At 31.4% G+C, this 21,309-nt stretch overlaps 1 protein-coding gene across 1 annotated transcript; it reads right to left on the reverse strand.

Moving 5' to 3' along the window:
• Positions 1 to 1,690: 1,690 nt before the first annotated feature.
• Positions 1,691 to 20,610, reverse strand: Tmem214 (Transmembrane protein 214). The gene is made up of 10 exons (XM_088278410.1): positions 20,398 to 20,610; positions 20,115 to 20,302; positions 19,078 to 19,351; positions 18,449 to 18,637; positions 18,066 to 18,289; positions 17,571 to 17,802; positions 16,950 to 17,092; positions 5,011 to 5,134; positions 3,504 to 3,900; positions 1,691 to 2,300 (listed from the first exon to the last, which is right to left on the reverse strand). The coding sequence occupies exons 1-10, from the start codon at positions 20,519 to 20,521 to the stop codon at positions 2,174 to 2,176; spliced, it is 2,022 nt and encodes a 673-aa protein (XP_088134536.1). The 5' UTR covers positions 20,522 to 20,610; the 3' UTR covers positions 1,691 to 2,173.
• Positions 20,611 to 21,309: the final 699 nt, after the last annotated feature.

The raw sequence follows: 21,309 nt of genomic DNA on the forward strand, positions 1-21,309 counted from the left end.
TTTGTATGATGTACATATATTTTTTCCTTAATTTTGCTAACCACATTTCGCTCACTCCTTTCAACAACGTCAAATATCAAAAAACTTGATTTTTCAGGATATCGTTTTTAAAGTTTAAAAATGCAATGTATTAAAAATAAATATCAAGCCACTTATTGAACTTTTTACTGTGCAACAGATCTTTTTAGGTAAAACCTAAGGGTTTTCTCCATTTGATAAATATTTAGTTTATTTAAAAAAAATAACTAAACAATACCTTTTCTTCAAAATGCAAAAACAACACTTTCTGCCCTGTAGCGGGTAAATATTAAGTTAAACATATGCCGCTTTTGCTGGGATATAGTACATTTTCTGGGCATTCCGAAAACATGCACAACTGAAAATTGAAGATTTTTGATATACGACGTTGTTGAAAGGAGTGAGCGATTTATAAGAGCAAGTTCGGATTGAGTGGTGAGGATAGCAGCAGACAGCAGCATAACGAGGTAACAGATCCTCAGGAAGACCACCTAAATGATGAAAAGACAGCTGGTCTTTCACCTCCCAGGAATGGACTCCGAGAATAACAGGACACAGTCCTAACTAAAGAAGAAGATATTTATATCAAACCTACATTCCACATTTTTTTAATATCAAAAACTTTATATGCGACCCTAATTTATTCCTTTCCCTTTTTAATCACGATCATAGTGTGAAAATAAAAATTTTAACCAATTATACATATGTATCTACATTTTACAATAACTAACAAGGTAAAACAAACTTAAACCCCTAATATATCTCCAGTTTCAATGTGAAACTAATCACTGATAAAAAATTTACTTAACCAACACAACCCTTACATTAAATTAAATTGAACTATATATGGTTTAAAAATATATGTAATGTTTTTTCATTGAAAAAAATGCTTTATAAAATTTAAAAAATTAAATCCCTTATATTTTTTTGGTTATGAATCTCAATTTTGTGGGTCAAAGTCTATTCTACCACAACTTGATTCCTATTTTTAACCGGATCCACGCGGCTCGCATAACCGTATGTGTTTTAACAAGACATGCCCCATACGCGGCTGACATAAGCGTTTGTGTTTTCACTTTGCTCCAAGTTTCGAACCTCAGTTCAACTTGGAGGGATTTTTTCATGGTGTGGAACTTTGGATAAAATTATACGTCAATCCTCGGCCTTATGACATCTGTTGAAATATCTGACTAATAATTTTTAACATCACAAGGATAAATAAAACAACAGATCCCTGATTTTTCTTGCGGTCGGTAATTAGTCCGCGCCATAATCATGCCCTATACCTGTCTCACTCTCGACGCTACGCATCGCCAGTGGGTAAGAGTGACACACGATGCGTGCTTTGATTTATTTATGTTACGATCTAATTTGTTTATATTACGATATATTTATAGAGTACCAAAAAGGCACAATGAATCCCATTGAACGTTTTGGTTTAGGAAAATAAATCGTTTCATAACTAAATACATGATAAAAGTAATCATTTAAAAAACGGCGAAATACCGCCGCGCACGGGCGTCTCTTAGGAACAAAGTTAACGCGTTTAAAAGGTTAATGGGTGGCTACGACCTATGAAAATATTATGTAAAAAATAACAAGTCCCAAAATATTTCTAAAAACATCCACATAAAATTAAGCAATTTTGCAATAAATAATTAAGACCAGTATTTATAAAAACATTGTTTTTATTCCATTATGAATTATTACAACAATAACAAAAAAAGATATGAAAAGAAAAACATAAATTATTGATTTTAAAATATACATACACCAGATATTAAAAAATATAATTTCATGTTTCCGATGAAAAGTGTAGGAAATATATAAGCATAAAAAATGGGTTGTAAATATAAATTCTCTCTTACTTTCTAAGGTTATCCAGCAAGACTATGGAATGTGGAACCGAACCTGACTCTAGCACACTTCTACATAATTCTACAAGACATGCCGTTCCTCGATCAAACAATTAAGAAATATTAAAGGAATGAAAATTAAATGCATCGTAAAAAATAAAGATTCAAATTCGTTATTAAAATCTGACATTAAATAACACCGAAATTTTGTCATAATAGCTATGTGTCTTATTCTTCTCTTCTGATTTATGTGTACTTAGGATTTTACAACTAAAATGTCGGCTATTCTACGGAATGATTCATTGTATCTTAGAATAGTGATCAACTTGTTTATGGAACCAGCTGTAATATTCTGCGGCATACAGTTGCGTGGAGTTCAGTGCCTGAAGAGTCTTAGCTTGCAGGATCTCAGGAGCCCAGTTGTCCCTAAAATCCAATCATATTCACGTCAGTGGTTGATAATAATAAAAACTTTTTTTCATCACAATGGTTATTTCATATTTGATACATTCAAAACGAAGAAGATTTTCTACTTCTGATTGCTATCCGCACTTAATGATGCATAAGGGATCAGACATGACATTAATTTTTAATTATGCAAAGGGAAGGTAATTAGTTTACTCTAAAATTTCAGAATTAGGAGTGGACTATATTTGATAGGATATAGATGATGAAATGACGGAGCAATGGAGAATAACAGCAATGGCCAGGGCACCCATAGTTCAATATGCATACTGTTGTAGTTAGATACTGTTGATTGTACTAGTGGCTGAAGGAAAAAATAAGACAAATCACACACTCACATCCAATTATCATTGGATCAACACATGCTTTAAAAAAATGGCAGCTTCAGGATTCAAATCTTAGTATTTTCTGAGATCCTGTCAAAACCTTTACCATAAAATTAACCAATTACCACGTAACGTGTAATGAATGCGTTGATTTATGACAGCATTGATCTAACATATAGTGATTGATAATGCACTTAAATAATTAATAATATGAAGAGCTAACAATCATACGGGTCCAAATGACAGCAGTATTTTTTTAAATGGCAGTAATAACTTTTTCCTTTGCCTTCCTTACTATCATCAATTTGTAATTTATATCATAAATATTTAATACAATACAGCAGTAATTTGCAATTTACATATTTTAAAGAAATGTTCAAGTACTATCTACCCTCTGATTTCAAACAGCTATATATGTTATCAAACATTTTGATCAATATCACTAGTCTGTTTTTGGCTGGTTGGAAGATATTGCTTTTTAGCAATAAGCCCGCCAATGTACTTATTTATTTTCTGTGCATGAAGTTTTTTTTATTATTTTTAGATGGGAATTGCATTTATTATTTACCTTGCTTATTATGTACAAGGTTTATAGATCATTTAGTGGATTTTAGTTTCTTCTAGCTAATTATATATATTTTTATTTGAATCTGTGTTGGGAACAGGAGGGATAATCTAGTGTGGGTCAAATAGAAACTTCTCAGCATTTGCTCATTGCTGGGAGGAAACCACGTAAAACTCCTCAGGAGAAGGCGGACTGTTGACTGTCATCAGCAGACCTTCCGTTCCACTAGAATGTACATGAAGTTCAAATAAATAATAAATAAAAATAACTTACACGAAAACTTTGGTCATCAGAAACGTTGAGGTGAATTCGAAACACTGACAGGAAAAGCCTTTGACAGCATTCCAAGCTGTCACAGAATAGCTCTGGACCGCGCCTAAAAAACCCGGCACATATTGGTCAATGGTGGCGTGCACCGCCGGCCACTTGTCCACCGCGTAGTCCCTCGCGTTTCCGTACAGCTGCGCGACCTGGTTGCCCACGATGAGCGCCAGGTCCTTGGCCAGCTCTGCGTACGGCTTGCAGAACTCCACGGTGGCCGAGTAGTAGTAGGGGGTGTTCTTCTCCATCCACATGTAGCCCTTGGCCGAAGCGGTCAAGCTCCGTGACCAAGCCACTTGGCATATTTCCAGAGCGCCAACACTGTCCAGGACTTGCCCGGTTCTGCTCTCTGTGATAAATTAATAACCATTTAGCATTCTTTTACAAAATATACCACACAGAAAGATACAATTGAACTTCCATACCATAAACTATATATGTTGTATACTTTATGATAAAATAATATGTTTTCTCTTTTTAAGTATATTATTGGTTCAAAAAGTACTTATCTAAACAAGGATGAACATATAAAAAACAAAGAATTATGCATTAGCCTGTAATATGTAATTATTGTTGCTTTATCGTTAGGAAGTGACATATTCCAGAAATCGATATGGTCCACAAAATGTCATTGCCGAGGTTTTGCATTCAGTGTATAGGAGTTTTGGATATAAACACTTTCAGGCTGTTATTACAATAAAATATATGACGGTTTCTCATGTTTCTGGATGGGGCATAAATATTCAATATAAATATTTTAAACATATTTATGGACAAGATGGCTGTAGCCGTAGATAATAAAGGCTCGTTTGGGGATAAGACAGCTAAGATGTCTCAAGTTTTCATTGCTCCGAGGACCAAGCGGTTGCAGTTGGTCTGTTTATATTTGGTATACTGTTGGACCAAATTTGTATCCTTGAATAAGTTACATTTTTTTCAATATCCCAGGAAATAGATTGATGAAATGTCATCGAGGTTTATTAGACCATCAAATGTTCACCAGAACTGCCAATTTCATTTAAAATGGTGTTCTCCTCATCCACTTATGTTCTCATTCTTAAACTATTCTTTAGTAAAACAACATATCGTGGGTGTACTGGCAAAAAACGTTAACTTGAAAATATGCATACTGACTTAATGATGCATATTATAAGGTTTTCAACATTCTATAAACTGGCAAAATACATTAAACAGTTTGAAATGTCATGTTAATGTGGTTTTAAAAGTAAATTCAACTTTGAGTTTAACAGCGGGTATTTTATTCAGGCTAAAAGCTTTAAATAACAGGGCTTATTAAAACAGTAATTTTAGAGTTAACGTATTTTGCCAGTATACACACAATATAGAGTTGATGATTGATATTTTTGGATTTGAAATTTCTTTCTAGTTCATGAAGCAGAAGTACTTGTATGCACGGATTCAAAGTGTGTTTGCAAACGTTTTATATGATGTGACTTACTTTCAAAAGATCCCGAAGTTTGTACGTCATAGGCTAAGAGTAGTCCAAGTATAAGTGGTACCATGCCAACTGAAGCTAGTATCCAAAATATGCTCCTCGACTTAGCCGTTTTCTTTGACATGTTCTGGAAATCAATTTTCAATTAATTGTATGACAAAACGAGTATGTACATAATTATTACTTATTTATTTTTTTACAAAAATGTTAATAATATTAATATATAACCACTCAGTATATTCCGTATACCGTATATATTTTTAGATAGCATTGAAAACAATACATTTAAATCTAATAATCAATTAATTAAAAACATATTTTTATGGAAAAGATATGTAGACAATATCTTTTGCATATGGACAGGAAAAAAAACGGTGAGTGGTTATATACTAATATTACTAACATTTTTGTAAAAAAATTCATTAGTAAAAATGACTAACCACAAAGTAAATGCTTTAAATATGAATAATATTGAGAATAACATAATTATTGTTCTTAAATCGATGGTGTAATTTCTAAACATGAGTAAGCGGCGTACAACCAAACTATTATTAATGTTATTATTAGTGTATTAATTAATGAATCCATTCCCGAGGGCCCGATGAACATGGAATTTGGCTAGTGCAGATACACGCTACATCAATCTGCAAACTCTCTACCACATTTATGCATCTCTTCATGCACACCTGCCGATTATTCCGACTCCTGACCTAAACACTTTCAAGTATTTGAAATGATTGATCATGCCAAGTTTTCCTCGGTCTTTCTCTGCCTATATTACCTACCACATTAGCCTCTAAATTTGTTTTTCTATTATTTCTTAACTCATTCGATTCACATGCCCAAACAATCTCTGCATGCCTTTCTTAATTTTATCGATGATGCTTTTCTCAGCCTTGGATTCTTTCCTTATATCATCATTCCAACATCTATCATACAACTTTTTGCTGCACATTCGTCTGAGAGAACACATTTTAATTTGTTTAAAAAACCATATATTAAATTAATTTAATATACTTTTGAGAATTTTAATGTCTTAAATTTTCTTTATATCTGTAGGAAGGTTGTTGAAGTACTTAGTTCCCAAATATTTAAAGTTCTGTTGGAATCGTTTGGTATTGTAAAGTCATCTTTCATATTTCAATGAAAACAAAACTGATTGAAAAAAAATGTTTAAATGTGATAGCTGAGACCATTTAGGGGTTAACAGCTGATATCTTATTTTTATGACCTCTCAACCCAAAAAAGATATACCATATACCTATTATATTTCTTTAGTATTCAGATTAAATTTTATCATCACATATATACCGATATTACAATGCCTTGTAATAATATCGCCACTTTATTACTGCAGGTGAATATAATTTTTCATTAGTATCAATTAAAAAAGTGTAAAACAGTTGCTGGTCTTCGAGATAAAAGCTTCAATAAATGATACGTAAGTTGAATAAACCATTTGTTTGGCATAAGCATACAATGTCAAATTTTATATTAAAAACAAAATAATAAAATTTTGTTTTATCATTGAAACTGCTTCGCTACTGTTTAAATGATAAGACATTTTTATTTAAAGATTACATCCACTGCTAAACTTTCATATTACGTCAATGAATAACAAAAAAATTTATGATTTAGATTAATTCCTATGCAAATATCAGCATAATATGCACATAAATATGTATGGAGGTTCCGACCAACTTGCGTTAAATTATGACAAATTAAATGGTCACAGACAATGTTTTCATCCGTGACAGTGTTCCATTTGAAGAAAAAAATCAGTTTACTGAATCAATCTAAATAAAACTAAATAATCCATTATGATATAAAGAAAATATAAATATGGTGTCTGAGACACCAAAATTATATTGTGTAGTTCTTAAGTACAATACAACATTTAATATCCTACTTTGTCATTTGGTTACAGGTCAGAATCAAAGAAATTTATTTTATCAACATAAAATATAAATAATCTATCGCATAAAGAACAGAAATATATGAAAAATATTTTGTTAAAACCAAAACAAAAAAGTACTCATCATTATCCTATTTCCTATACTTATTACAATAATTAATTTAAATTAAATAAAAAATATAACATATTCAACTTATTGTTTTAATTGCATTTAATTAGAATTTAAAATTGTCTATCTCCATAGCGCAGTAGTTGGCATATTTGGCAACCATCCATGAGGTCCAAGATTCAAATCCTGGCAAATATTACTAGCATTTCTGTAATACCTAAAAAATATGAACGGAATGTTATTCTGCATGTAAGCATCTTCTTGAATCCTTATCCGCAGTTAGATGGTGCATAAGGCACTGGATCAAATGGTCATGATTTTAAATTGATTGCTAATTACATGAAGGCAAGGTGATCAGCCCTGCACATCAGATTCTCAAATTTAGGAGTGGAATACATTTGATGGAACGCAGATGATAAGCTCAGGGTAAAAAATCACTGCTGCTATGTGGGAAAGAAATGGAGGAGGAATACAAGGTAGGAAAATGAAAATAGGAGCAATGATTAAGTCACTCGGGGTCACATACCAGTACTAACTTGTGCAAGTTGCACACAGCTAATGTTAAAGAAATAATTGAATTATTTAGATTTTTTATTAACTGGTCAAAAATACCACAAACTCAAATTGGAGGTAAAATTAAAATTGATTGATACGCCCATAAGATAAGATTTTTGTTCATTGAGACAGACAATTTATTTACAAACCAAAGATTCACAAACTGTTATTAATACAAATTTATTTCCAAAATTTACTGTTTTTCTTGCATTGCATCATATCGACACAGTGTTATCTTGATTGTTTCTTACATAAAGGCAAGGTGATCACTCCTGCGCTACAGGGACCAGTCCAGGGTAATATTAAATAAATATCAGAGTGTAAAAAAACCACTAATATTTATTTTCACCCCCCCCTGGGAATCGAACCCGGGACCTCCAGCACGGTAGCCAACCATTACACCACGGAGGCAGATATTCTACATACTTTAAGTTATAAGTTTTTTTGTCTCATTTTAATAGTATTGAGTTCCATAATTAAATCATTGGGCCATTCTTGACTTTGACTAAATGTACACACTATAATATATAAAAGGGAAAAAGTAAGTAATCTACATTACGGGTATTATTTATTTATTTATTTAAACTTCATGTACAGAAAAGAAATTTGTACATAGGCGGGCTACTTGCTAAATAGCAATATCTTCGTACCAACCAAAAACAGACTAGTGATTTCGGTCAAAACATTTGATACCTAATATAGCTGTTTGCAATCAGAGGGTAGATAGTGCTCCAACATTTGAAAAAAAAACATAAATTGCAAATTACTACTGTATTGATTAAGCAACCAGTTTATATTGTATTAAATATTTATGAAATTACAAAAATTGATGATAATAAGGAAGGCAAAGGAAAAAGGGAGTAGAGGGAAAAGCTAAGGGATGAGGTTTGATGGACAGCTATGATTCTAATGATAGATTTATAAAATAAAACATATTTATTTTTAACCACTTTTTTAACTGTACATTTTTTCTCCAACCGGTTTCGACAAGAACCTAGTAGTCAATATCAGGGTTAAACATGTACTAATTCTAAAACATTTAAATATCCATAGTTAGGTGAGTGAACGTAACTTATTATTATTGATAATTACCCATTCCTAAAACCTGCCTACTCACCTACAGTCTGTTCACAGTTATTTTACCTGTAGTTTTTTTTAAATTATTTTTATTATTTATACTGCCATTTAAATAATTTAAAAAAATGTTAAGTTATTTTACCTCCAGTTTTTATTTTTGTATTTTTAATTATTTATACTGCCAAATAAATAATTAAAAAAAAACTAGAGGTAAATAACTGTGAACAGACTGTAACGATGAATATTTCAATGTATTAGAATTAGTGCATGTTTAACCGTGATGATGAAAGGTTTGTGTCGAAACCGGTTGTAAAAATGTACCAATAAAAAAGTGGTTGAAAACAAAGTTGTTTTATTTTATAAAGTTTGTAAAATGTGTAACAAAGTACCTGCGAAAAACATTCATGAAATAAATAGATAGTAATGTCTCAGACGTTACCAGTTTGGGAAGCACAGACTTGTTGTGTTATTTGATATAAAGAGGCAAACACCACTCGAGTATAATTCACTAGCGGGATACTCTGCCAATAATATGCACAGGTGCTTTTACACCAGTTAAACCAATATTACAGCATGGTCATAAGTGACAATAAAAATAAATATGTAACGCGCAAATCCATGTATTTGTCTGTCTCTAGGGCACTGTAGTCAAGATTTTGTACAAGGTCCCAGAATCGATTCCAGCTGGATTCACACAATGTCCAACTAACTAACTAACCATCACGCAGCTCTCCGCAGGGTTAGGCAGAGAGAATAGAAAGCCATAACACCCTGTCTTTGCAGACATTCTTCTCCTCATACATACTCTGGCCGCTTTCGAGCATTTCACATACCTGACCGTGCCAAATTTTCTTCAGTCCTCTGCTTCTTTTTCCAACTACATTCGCCTCATAAATTTGCTTTACCTCACTCATTCGTTCCACATGTCCAAACCATCTCAACACACCTTTCTTAATTTTATCGATAATGCTTATCTCCGCCTTTGCATTCTTTTCATATAAGATTCATTATATTAGGTTCGTATGGTATATACATTATGTAATGTGAGTATTTGCCAAATATAGCATTTAATTGATTATAAATCATTCAAATTTGTGATTTTTGTTATCTTGTGGTGTAATTTAGAATCAAGATACCACTTAATCAATGAACTAATGCAATTTACTATTCTTTATTATCCATTCAAAGGAGAAAAAAAAACACTATAATTATGTAAAGAGGTTAAAGAAATTTGTTGACATAATTAGTTAAAATGTAGTCCAACCATTAAGGCCCAGTATTCGTTGAGTCGCAACTTAATTTTCTCTAAATCCAGGTAACATTTTACGTAATTGATTTTTTTCTTAAAACACCGTTTTTGCATTGAAAAAATAAGTTTTTCTTCAAAATAATTATATGATTTTGAAAGGAAAAGAGTTATTGATAGGTAAAGAGTAAAAAAAAATTATAAAAATAACTTTTCATTTATTTATATGCGATAAAAAAAACCAATACACATTCTTTAAAAAAATTGGGCGTATACAGACACGTGAATGTAATGAATTCTGTGTTTGCGAATAGCCCTTAAAGGTAAACTAACTTATCAGATGTGATTTGTATCACTGTTCAACATTCATTGATTATTTTATATAAAAAGTGTCATATTGACATAAACAAGGATGATTCACCTGTGAATTTGTATAAACTTTTTCCTCAACACTTATTGATAATAATTAAGTTATTATTACATCAGATATAAAATAACAAAGTTAGGAATTATATTAACACATTTCGGACGGGTGTTATTTTTAAGCCTGCGGACCGCTGGCGACGGGATTTGATTATTTTGTACATATAGCTAAGACCTTAACAAAGAGATTGGTACATTATATTCATATAAACCCATTGAATATGTAATTCCTTATTTTCTTACTTTGAAATGAGGCCGGCGCTGAAGGTAAAAATACCCTTACCGTCCTTAACCACTTCACACTAGTTTTTTTTTAAGAAATTGGTCCAAAATAATATTTTTTTTTAAATTGCATTTTAATTATGTACTCATAATTTTGAAACAACATTTTTTTTGTGTGAAGATATCAAATGTGATCAAGCGCGTACATAACGCCAAGTGAACGCGCCCACAGGTGAGCGTGCGGATCTAACGTGAAAGATAATTGCGAGTGTGAAGCGGTTAAGCATAAGTAGAAATACCTTTCAAAGTTGGTAAAGAAGGAATTATTTAATGTTTTTATATGAATATTGTGTACCAATCTCATTGTTAAGATCTATACTAAATGTGCACAATTATCAAATCCATAAAAAAAAACACCCGTCCTTAGTGTGTTAACACTGCCCAAGTAGTGATTCTTTCTCAGCACACTACAGTGCTACTACACTGAATGTAGATTAGATAGAGGTAGTACATATGATCAGTTTCGCGCTTCAGTGCTAGTTTGTATATTCATTAATTTTAAAATAACTATTTTCTTTTATCAGTAAAAGACCTGGGATCTCCAACTAATTAATTAGGCAGTCCATTAATGAATCAATTCTTAAAAAACACTATCTTCTTAAAAACCCTCATCCGCACCCGAGTGCATATGGCACTGCATCATATAAACGGAGTGTTACTTGATCGTTAATACACAAAGGAAAGGTGATCAGCCCTCCGCTTTAGGTACAAAAGACTATAGATGTGTATTTTATTTTCTTCATCACTCGTCCATAAAATCCTCAATTTTATTGTGGTTTCTCGGCTACAGCACAAATTTACAAATGTAAAAAAATTGACAGGTCTCAATTTTTCCCACCCAAAGCTTAATACCTCATGCCAGATAGAATAAATTTACGTTTTATAATTCTTAAATTGTTTAGAAAAAACAATAATAGAGAACATAATGTATTTAGATAAAAAACCAATAATAGCGCATGGTACCGGGTTCGATTCCCAGGGGCGGGTCAAAATATATGTAGGTGACTTTTCACTTTAATATTTTTAATGTTACCCTTCACTGTTAAGTAAAGCGCATGACTCACCTTGCATTCATATAATTAACGATCAAGATAACACTGCTTGGATTTGATGTCTTACCTTATGCACCACTGAGTGTGGATAGGGGCCAGAAGATTTTTTTAAAAACAAAACTCGTGTAATATCAACGGCGCAATATCATTTATAAACATAAATCGATATCTAATTCACGAAGATCCGTGCAAAACTCTATGCAAATGCAAAACAGAGAATTTTACACAGCCACCTCATTAGAATCATCTCGTAAAAAAAAACGGGTATCAAATTGGCTCCGCGCTGAGGTAAGCATTGCAATTAGGACGCCGCAATTTTAAAACTGATAAAAAATATAAACCTTTGTTTCTTTTGCATTCATTCGAATTCTAAATTACATTTACACAGACACAATTAATTGAGATGAACATACCTTTGCATTGTTTGAAGAATTATTCGTGTTTCGAGAAGATTGGGAATTTTTACTTTTTACGTTCTTTGGGGCCATGTTAAACGTTAATAAATCGTATTTAAATTGGGTAAACTGTTACAAAAATTATTTGACTACTTTAAGCATCGATTTTTGTATCATGAGAACACGCGTACAGTAGAAACTGCTATAATTTAAATCGAAATAATCAACACACATACGCGACACGAGTACAGTAAACTGAGTGAGTAAACGTAAAATAGTTGAAAATAATACAATAAAACGAAACGGCTAGGAACACCTCATAGGTGTTGGTTGGCGTCGATGAGAGCAGGTAAGTAATGTGAATGGAATAAATTACTCCAGAGCCATTTTAGAAACGTCCGAATTGGCCCGACTGAAGAATGTAAAAGCTGCCAAAATCGGAATACGAATATGAAACGTGTTTGTGAGTTGTAACTTTCTAAACATCTTTTTTCCACCCGTGACACATCACAACTCTACCAAACGTCAATACCTCGGCGACGCGACTCGGGAATGAAACGAGTTTTGTAAATGAAAATGGGGTTCATGTTCATAAATTTTCATTCCCATCTTGTAAAAATACCTTTTTCATGATGAATGGAAAGAAGAAAGCAAATAAATTTATGTAATTTGCAAAATGTAGCACTCTAAAAAGTACGCCAAAAACGGATTTTAGGCATGGCACGCATCATCCACGATATCCGAGTTAAAACCTGACCGGAATCGAATACGCGCACGTAACAATGACCTCTATATACATATAGCCTAAGGCGATTTTAGCGTAACACGTTCATGTATAAAATGGCACTGAACTTGAAAACCAGTTGAATATGTCGAAATATAGATTTTATGATTGTGAATAAATTTAATTCTACTAATGTTGGTTTTATTACATAAATATTACCGGCATTACAAAACATGCATAAAATATGCAATATTTTTTAAGTTTTAAGGATTTTAAGTAGTGAAACATCACAAAAATAGAAGTTTTCAATATTATTTGCAATGAGAAATTTTTATTCTGAAAACTAAGCGAAAAAAATCTTACATTAAATTACATTCTTAATCAAATTAACATAAACGATTACGAGATAGACTTTTACCAACAAAAAAAACAAGAAATAGAACTGGGCCCTCGCAAAATGCTATATTTATTTGGGGTTTATGGATTCTAACTACATTGACCAAAAAACTACAAGGCTATCCAGTATACTGTCCGTTCCCCCTACTACCCTCATGCCGGCAAAAAATGTAGGTACCATTATTTCTTATGGTTTCGACATCAGGTTATCGCTATAATGCAATTACTTAATATTTAAAAAAAAAAACCTTATCCACACCCTATGGTGCATAGAGCACTGCATCATATAAACGCAGTGTTATTTTGATCATTAACACATGAAAGAAAGGTGATCAGCCTTCCGCTTCAGGTACCAGTCCAGGGTTATATTAAATAAATATTACAGTGAAAAAATCACTAATATTAGTCACATAAAAAAGTATTTTATATATTTTTTTTAAACCGTATTTTGCTTACATGTAGTTTAAAACACTCATAGTTTCGGTTATTAAGGCATCAAACTCCATTAATATTGTTGGTCAACATAAGGCGAAATGTTAATATGTATACAATTATTATGAATAGGTATCAGTTCATAATAATTGTATTTATTTTATTTCGGATTTGTATAGCACGAAGAGGCTTAAAAAATTCTTTATGTATATGTTAACACACTTCGGATGGTAAGAGTATTTCTACCCGTTCAGTTGATTGATGGTTAAGGACGGAAAGGGTACCTTCTGCACCTGGCTCATTTCAAAGTTAGAAAATAATGAATTACATTTTTAATGTTTTATATGAATATTATATACCAATCTCTTTGTTAAGGTCTTAACTATATGTACATAATAATCAAATTTCGTCATCAGCGGTCCGCAAGCGTAAAATAACCGTCCGAAATGTGTTAAGTATGTTAAATCCTATATTGTTCCTAAGTGATAATAATCTATTACAAGATAAAGCATTATAGTATCCAGTGGAGTGCAGAGTTTTTAATCAGGATTGGCAATAGAAAAAGCAGCATAATACATTATTGTATTTTGTTAAATCAAATGTGTGTTTTGTCACTAAAGGAAAACATGGATAGTGAGAAGTTCTTCAATTGAATTAAAGAAACTTGTTTTAATTATTACACTTTTCCATATTTTTTCATTATCAATTGTATGAAAAAGTCAGTATGGTGGAGGCAATTTTTTAAAGTACCTAGCTATAAAATTTTTGGACTGCTAAAAACATTCCTATTTTCACACTAACACAAATGCGACATCCTCGAAGTTTGAAGCACACAGTTACATTTTTTGTTTAGAACAAAGTCAATTTTTAGATATATGTGAAGCAAGCAAAAACAAAATATTTTTTAATAAGTCGTAGTTAGTGCAGTTGGTAAGGGGCTGCAATTTGTATTTGATAGTTCATTTGCATAATTGAAATAGTGGATCTCACAATAATTTGGAAAAATTGTTGGATTGTTAACAATAATATTTATAATTTTATGCGGGTAAGGTAAGGTACCCACTGCCCATGTTCCTATATAGACTAAACCACTGATGATACTTAACACAATACAAATTAATATATATGAAGTCACATTTAGATTTTGAATTTCACATTGGTAAATATTTTTTTGCATAAAATATTATAAAACTGACATTTACACTTATTACAAGCAGTGCAGGTAAATCGCTCACTCCTTTCAAGAATGTCTTAAATCATAAAACTTGATTTTTCAGAATAACATTTTTAAAGTTTAAAAATATAATACAATGTTTTAAAAATAAATTACTAGCCACTTATTGAACTTTTTACTGTGCAACAGATCTTTTTAGGTAAAACCTGAAGGTTTATTCTCCATTTGAAAAATATGAAGTATATTTAAAAAAATAATTAAACAATACCTTTTCTTCAAAATCCAAAAACAACACTTTCTGCCCTGTAGCGGGTAAATATTAAGTTAAAAATATGTCTCTTTTTCTGGGATATAGTACATTTTATGGGCATTCTGTAAACACGCACAACTGAAAATTGACAATTTTTGATTTATGACGTTCTTGAAAGGAGTGAGCGACATATGTTATATGGGTGATAATTTCCAGCGCTCATTTAATAAAAATTATATGTGAATTTCAAACACTGATAAGTCAAGCATTAAAATGGTGCACAAAAGACAAAATATTAAATGGGCCATTAAAAAGTTACAGCCATATTTCTTTCGTTGACAAAATCAGACACCTACAAAATAACCTTATCTATGTAAACCTCCCATGAAAGACTACAAATTGAAACAAGGAGTTCTCTTCAATACTTTTAAAAACATTGAAATATGCATAAGTAAAGTGAATAGTAAAAATTACATTATGAAACCATATTATTTTTTGACATCTCATCAAAGATGAAGAAGAATATGGAAGTCTGGGCATTTACGGGGCTTAAGACCGTCATAGGCTGGTTTAAGTGATCACTTTCTAGTGATTCATGAACAAGGTTTCTAAATTGGTTCATATATATAGAACTTCCAAGAATTTGAGTAGTGTGGTTGTCAATAATGGGTAGAATTGGTGAATGTTACACGTGTGTAAAGTGATCACTTAAACCAGCCTATGACGGTCTTAAGCCCCGTAAATGCCCAGACTTCCATATTCTTCTTCATCTTTGATGAGATGTCAAAAAATAATATGAAAATAACTCCTGTAATTGGAGATAATCCAGATTTTGTGAACAAGTATTTGGACACACTCAAAATGTTATGAAACCATAATAAAAATTGCACAACCATAATTAGGTCAATTTCACAACTTTTTATTTCAATTATTTAACATCGATGCCCAATATAATAGTAGACCTATTGAACACTGAGTTGAAAAGTTGTTATAATAACACAATAAAAAGGGTTTTTACTTGTATATGGAATTATATGTAGAGCAAATAAAGGATGGTAAGTTATATTATATTAAATATTCGGAACCAAATATGGCAACTGTTTTTATAAAAGAAACAAATTGCATTATGAATTATGCTGTTCTGCAAAGATTTATGCTTTTAGGTATTTTTAGATTTCAAATGATTTTAATACTGTGGAGGTTTTTTTTAAACTGCCGAATATGACAAAGAAAAACTTACCTTAAATTAAGCAGCATAGATTTATAACAAAAACAAGAACCTGTATATTGCATGCAGAAAAGTAAACATTGAATGACTCATTTCTCCATTATTTTGAATTCAGATGTGCCTAACAAAGCATTGTTAAAGGTCCTGCTTATAACAGAAGACTATATTTAATTTCAACGAGAACAGCACCGGGTCTGTATTCTGTATAGGAGAAGCGCCATTAAGTGGAGAGATTTTTTTTTAATGCATGCACACAGTCTATCGAAATAGAGTTAACAGGTGCTGTGGTGTGCTAGACACTCAAATTCAAAACTGGCATCACAGTTCCTACCAATTTATAATCAATTTACCTAATAAATTTAATAAATATTTATTTTTTATTGGTCTGGGTATTTGAGATGTGTTTTGTACATCCACCTTCCCCATTTCTACTATCTTACCTATAAACAAGGTTCTAAAACAAAGGTTTCGAGGTTCTTTAATTTAAAAAAATAGTAAAAAATAGAACGCTAATATAGTTTGTATGGCGACACTTAATATGTATTTGACAATATTTTAAACTTCTCGCATAAAATAGTCACGCTACGTACAAACAGTTTAATTTCAATTGGTTGGAGTTCTGATTACTTTAATTTCTAATGATTTTGACAGCCTATACTCATATGAAAGAGGTAAAAATCCTACCTGAAGTGATTTGACAGTAGTTTTAACTCCTTCGTCATCTTTGTTAGATTTTTGCAAACTTTCATAAACTGTTTTGAAATGGGAAACAGTATTGAAAATTTGTTTCTTGTGTAATGTGGGATAAAGTGTTGCCCAATTGCTTTCTAAAATCATAATAAAAAACATACATTTAAAATTATAAAAACAAAATGAATATGTTATAAAGATCAAAGAATTCAGAACAGAAGAATTAACAAGAGAGAAAAGGAGAGTAAATGAGAAGAATGTTTACAAAGATGGAGTGGTTCCTAAAGATTGAAAAAAGTGACTGTAGCATGTCAACTAATAGAAGACCTGCCCACAGAGATGTGGGTAAAGACATAGTTTTTTTTTTTTTTTTTAGTTGTGTCTTGAGATACACAGGACTGCTACAGTCGCTGGTAATGTGCAAGGGGGTCATAGTAGCCTCTAGCCCTGCACCAAAGCAATGTGACATTTAGTTAATTAGATGAGGGAATAAATTATTTATTAAATTTGACTTATTAATTCATACCCAAGACTTTCACCTGGTTATTCTAAAGTCTGGTTAGATCATCTACTATATACAATTATGTAATTTATATAATTTATCTAATATCATACCAATAAATAATAAAATAAAAGTGGTTTGTGTAACATAGGTTTGTTGTAAATCCCTCCACAATTTATAATTGGATTCCTTCTTCCTCAGTCCTTCTATGAAACAAAACACCATTTCTTTGGTTTTAATATCATTTAATTGTTTTCTTCCAGTGTAAGTACTCGGCAGTCTTTGTAATAATTGTTCTAAAACATCGGAATTATTCCAAGCATCCGATTTTTCAAAATACAGCTTCTAAAAATTAGAAAAAATTATATAATTAGAAACGGAAATACATATTAAGATACGATACAAAATGACATGAGTATTTAGAACAGCGAGCAATTTAGTGCTCAAAGTTAGATTACGTTAGGGACGATCCAAACATGTTTCATTGTGAAGTTATTATGCTTGTTCCTTAATAGCTTTTGCTTGAAATGGGACAATGTACTGCTCACTAACTACTCAAGAATCTTAAAAACATAAACAGCATTGGAAGGATGTTTTTTTAAACTCACCCTCAATACGCAAGCCTGGTTATTTAACAACCCTTCAAGCTCTTTTGGCATTCCTTTTTTCTTTGTATTCATGAAATCGAGAATCCCAATAACTTCATCGTTGCTTAATTTATTAGTATTATCAGCATTTGATATGTGTGATTTCAACAGGTCTATCAAATAAGTAACTACGTATTTCACATAATGTTTCATGTCTATCATCGGCACCATGAGCTCACGCCAAACTAAAAAAACAAATAATCATATAGTGGACAGGACACATGCTTTCATGTGTGTATTTTTAAAAAATATCTAAAATTTATGTTGACTTTTTGAAGATGGTAGATGCCATTAGAGCTTTTTTTAAATCTACATCTTACATTATAAGAATAAATATTTCTTACCCTGTAGGCCAATTTTCATATCTTTAAAGCCTCCTTGTCCAACGGCCCAGAGCAAAGATAGGCCAATCGGAGGACGGTTTTGGTAAGAACTCATAAGACTTAAAAATTTTGTATTGCATTTTAGAAAATGATTGCTATTTGTATTGGCTATCAACTGGATAAATATTTTATATCCCGTTGCAGGAAAACCTAAAAAAAACATATATTCAATTTATTTATTTGTAAGACCTGTTTTGATTTGCAAAAGCACTATCAAACTTTTTTTGCAAAAACCAAATAAACATTTCGCTGGTTAAATGCCAATGGGCCGCAATGCAATTTTTTTTAACTAAATAGTTATGATTCTAGCATTAGAAATGGACATTTCTAACGCAAGAATCATGGATGTCTTTTTCGAATATGAAAATGTTGACAATTTAGATATTATTTTTGGAATAAAGAGTCTGTTATTTTTTTGCATTGTGGCCCTTTGGCATTTAACAAGCGATATAAAAGTACAAATTTGTAATGCTGGTAATAAAGCTTGATTCTGTTATGGTGAATAATTGACTACTTTTTAATGAGATATAATCATCAAATAAGAAAAAGGACCAACTAAATGACTACTCTAATTATTACATACATAATACCTTTAATCATATTATTTGCAATGGAAGAAAGGCACAGATCAAGGAAGAGTTGTACATTATTATAGCTTGCTTTATTAATGACTTTTTGAAGTTCATTCTTCAGCTTTAAAGGCACTGCAGAATACGGATAGTCCAACGGAGCGTTGGAGTAAGTTTCGTCGTTTTGGTCAACTGTTATTTTGCTGTTCAGGAACCTTGCAACGTCCAACAGACAAGATACTTCTGTTCCCCCGACATTAGCCAAACAGACAGCTTGAACTTCATTTGGATCAATCTAGAAGTAATAAATTATTCTGATTAACAATCTGTTGAACCAAAATTTTACTGATTAATTCGCTTGTAATTAATGGATAATTTAACTATAACTGTTAATTTAACTATAACTGTTAAATTTTTGGGTAATGTATCCAAAATAAAATAAAAGATTATTGGATTGAATTCTACTTTTATTGAAAAATATACACTGATATATATTGTGACGCGTTTCTTCTTATCAAAACATTATAAAAAATCAAATAAAAAACCCTAGTTTTTTTTGTTGTTCATAATGTCTTGATAAGACAAAACGCGTCACAATATATATCAGTGTATATATTTAAATAAAAGTAGAATTTAATCCAATAATCTTGTTGAATTTTGGATACAATGCCCAAAAATTTAAAATGGAATTCTATCAACTGACTGCAGTTACAATAAATAATATATAACTGTTATAAAGCAGATTATTGAATCTTTAGCATCTGTAAAATAAAATTAATAAAACAAAATAATTGCCGACAGGTCAAAAATACTCAATTTGAACAATTTATTTAGTTATAATAGTAGAAATGACTGAATCAGCAATTTAAAAAATAATACAGAATCACCGCATTCGACATTATTTTAAATAATGGAAACTGCTTAGCTTGGGCACCTATCCCTGACATTTAGTTTAAAATAATATGTACATGAAAATATCTATATTTAGAATAATATTTGCTCCATTATTTTCCTGGTAAGCATGGTAATTATTACAAAAATACAAAGTTCCAACTTACCAAGGAAAGCGCTTGTTCGATGGTTTTCGGTTGTTTCACTTTTTTAACTTCAGGAGAATTCTTCTCGATGGATTTTTGGTTTTGTGCGGCTTTTTTGGGGTTAGATTTTTTAGCTTGTTTCTCATTTTTAGCTTTCTTTTCATCCTCGTCATCTGACGTATTAAATATAGCAGGAACTTCGAGTGGAGCTAAAATTAATTTTTAAAAATGATGAATGAATGCAGACGACTGGCAAGGAGTAATTTGTGCAAAATAGAGTACGATTACTATTTAAAATACGAACTTTTTCTAGTTGGCTTAGTAATTGTTTCGATTTTTTTCTTTTCCTCGATTATGGGTTTAACTTTGCCATTCGCAGAACTCTTCTCCCTTTTAGGACGCACAACAACTTCCCATTGTCCTGACATTTTTAATTTATGTTATCAAAAATAACACAACAAAATACTTTCAAACGACTTTCTCGGAACACGGCAGCCAAAAACGACGGCAGCTGTACAAACGTCAAAACGAATAGGTATCTGAAAGCTCGCTCTGATTGGCTACATCACTTTCTCAGTTTCACGTGGCATTTAATTTTGCTTACTTCTTCTACTTTTTTATGGCTTTTCAAGCATGTAGTGTTTTCTAGCCAGTGTCAAGTTATTTTTATTTACACATTTTACACTTGAATTAAAGATATTAGTACCTATTATTATTTATTAGTAATGTTAGTTTGTTTAGTAAGTTATTTAACATTTATCGTACACCTTTACAAATTTAAACAATTAATCAATTTACAAGTTTGACTGATTCAGCACTTTGTGGAATGACATGATTATTTTATTAAAATTAAACACTTGAATATACCATTTTAATAAGTTTTATTTTTTTTAGGACAAGTTTTGAAAACATCTGTCGTTTTCGAAACTAGTCGTAAATAAAAATATAACTCATTAAAGTGGTATATTCAAGTGTTTAATTTAAAAAAAATGAGGTAATTAAGGTTGAAATATTAGTATAGAATTAGAATTAGAAGCTCGGGTAGCCTTCATTTAACGGGCACCCAAAGAACGTGTGATCTAGGTCCTCCTCTTCGAGACGACATTTACACATGGAAGTATCCGGGATATGTATTCTAAGCAAGTGAGAACTGCAACAGCAGTGGGTTATCCGCATTCTGCAGATGAATGTTGTCTTGAACTTGTTTAGAGTTATC

This window comes from Brachycentrus maculatus, unplaced genomic scaffold (genome assembly GCF_059751285.1).
Source record: "Brachycentrus maculatus isolate JH-2025_06_01 unplaced genomic scaffold, ASM5975128v1 h1tg000057l, whole genome shotgun sequence".
Taxonomy (NCBI): Eukaryota; Metazoa; Arthropoda; class Insecta; order Trichoptera; family Brachycentridae; genus Brachycentrus; species Brachycentrus maculatus.

What these genes read in the sequence shown, in the direction of transcription:
- Tmem214 (XM_088278410.1), bottom strand. Translation starts at nt 20,521, where the DNA reads ATGTCAGGACAATGGGAAGTTGTTGTGCGTCCTAAAAGGGAGAAGAGT. An exon ending in TGCAAATAATATGATTAAAG is followed by an intron (nt 18,638 to 19,077) that starts GTATTATGTATG and finishes TGTTTTTTTTAG; the next exon opens with GTTTTCCTGCAACGGGATAT. An exon ending in AACTTCGGGATCTTTTGAAA is followed by an intron (nt 3,901 to 5,010) that starts GTAAGTCACATC and finishes AATTTATCACAG; the next exon opens with AGAGCAGAACCGGGCAAGTC.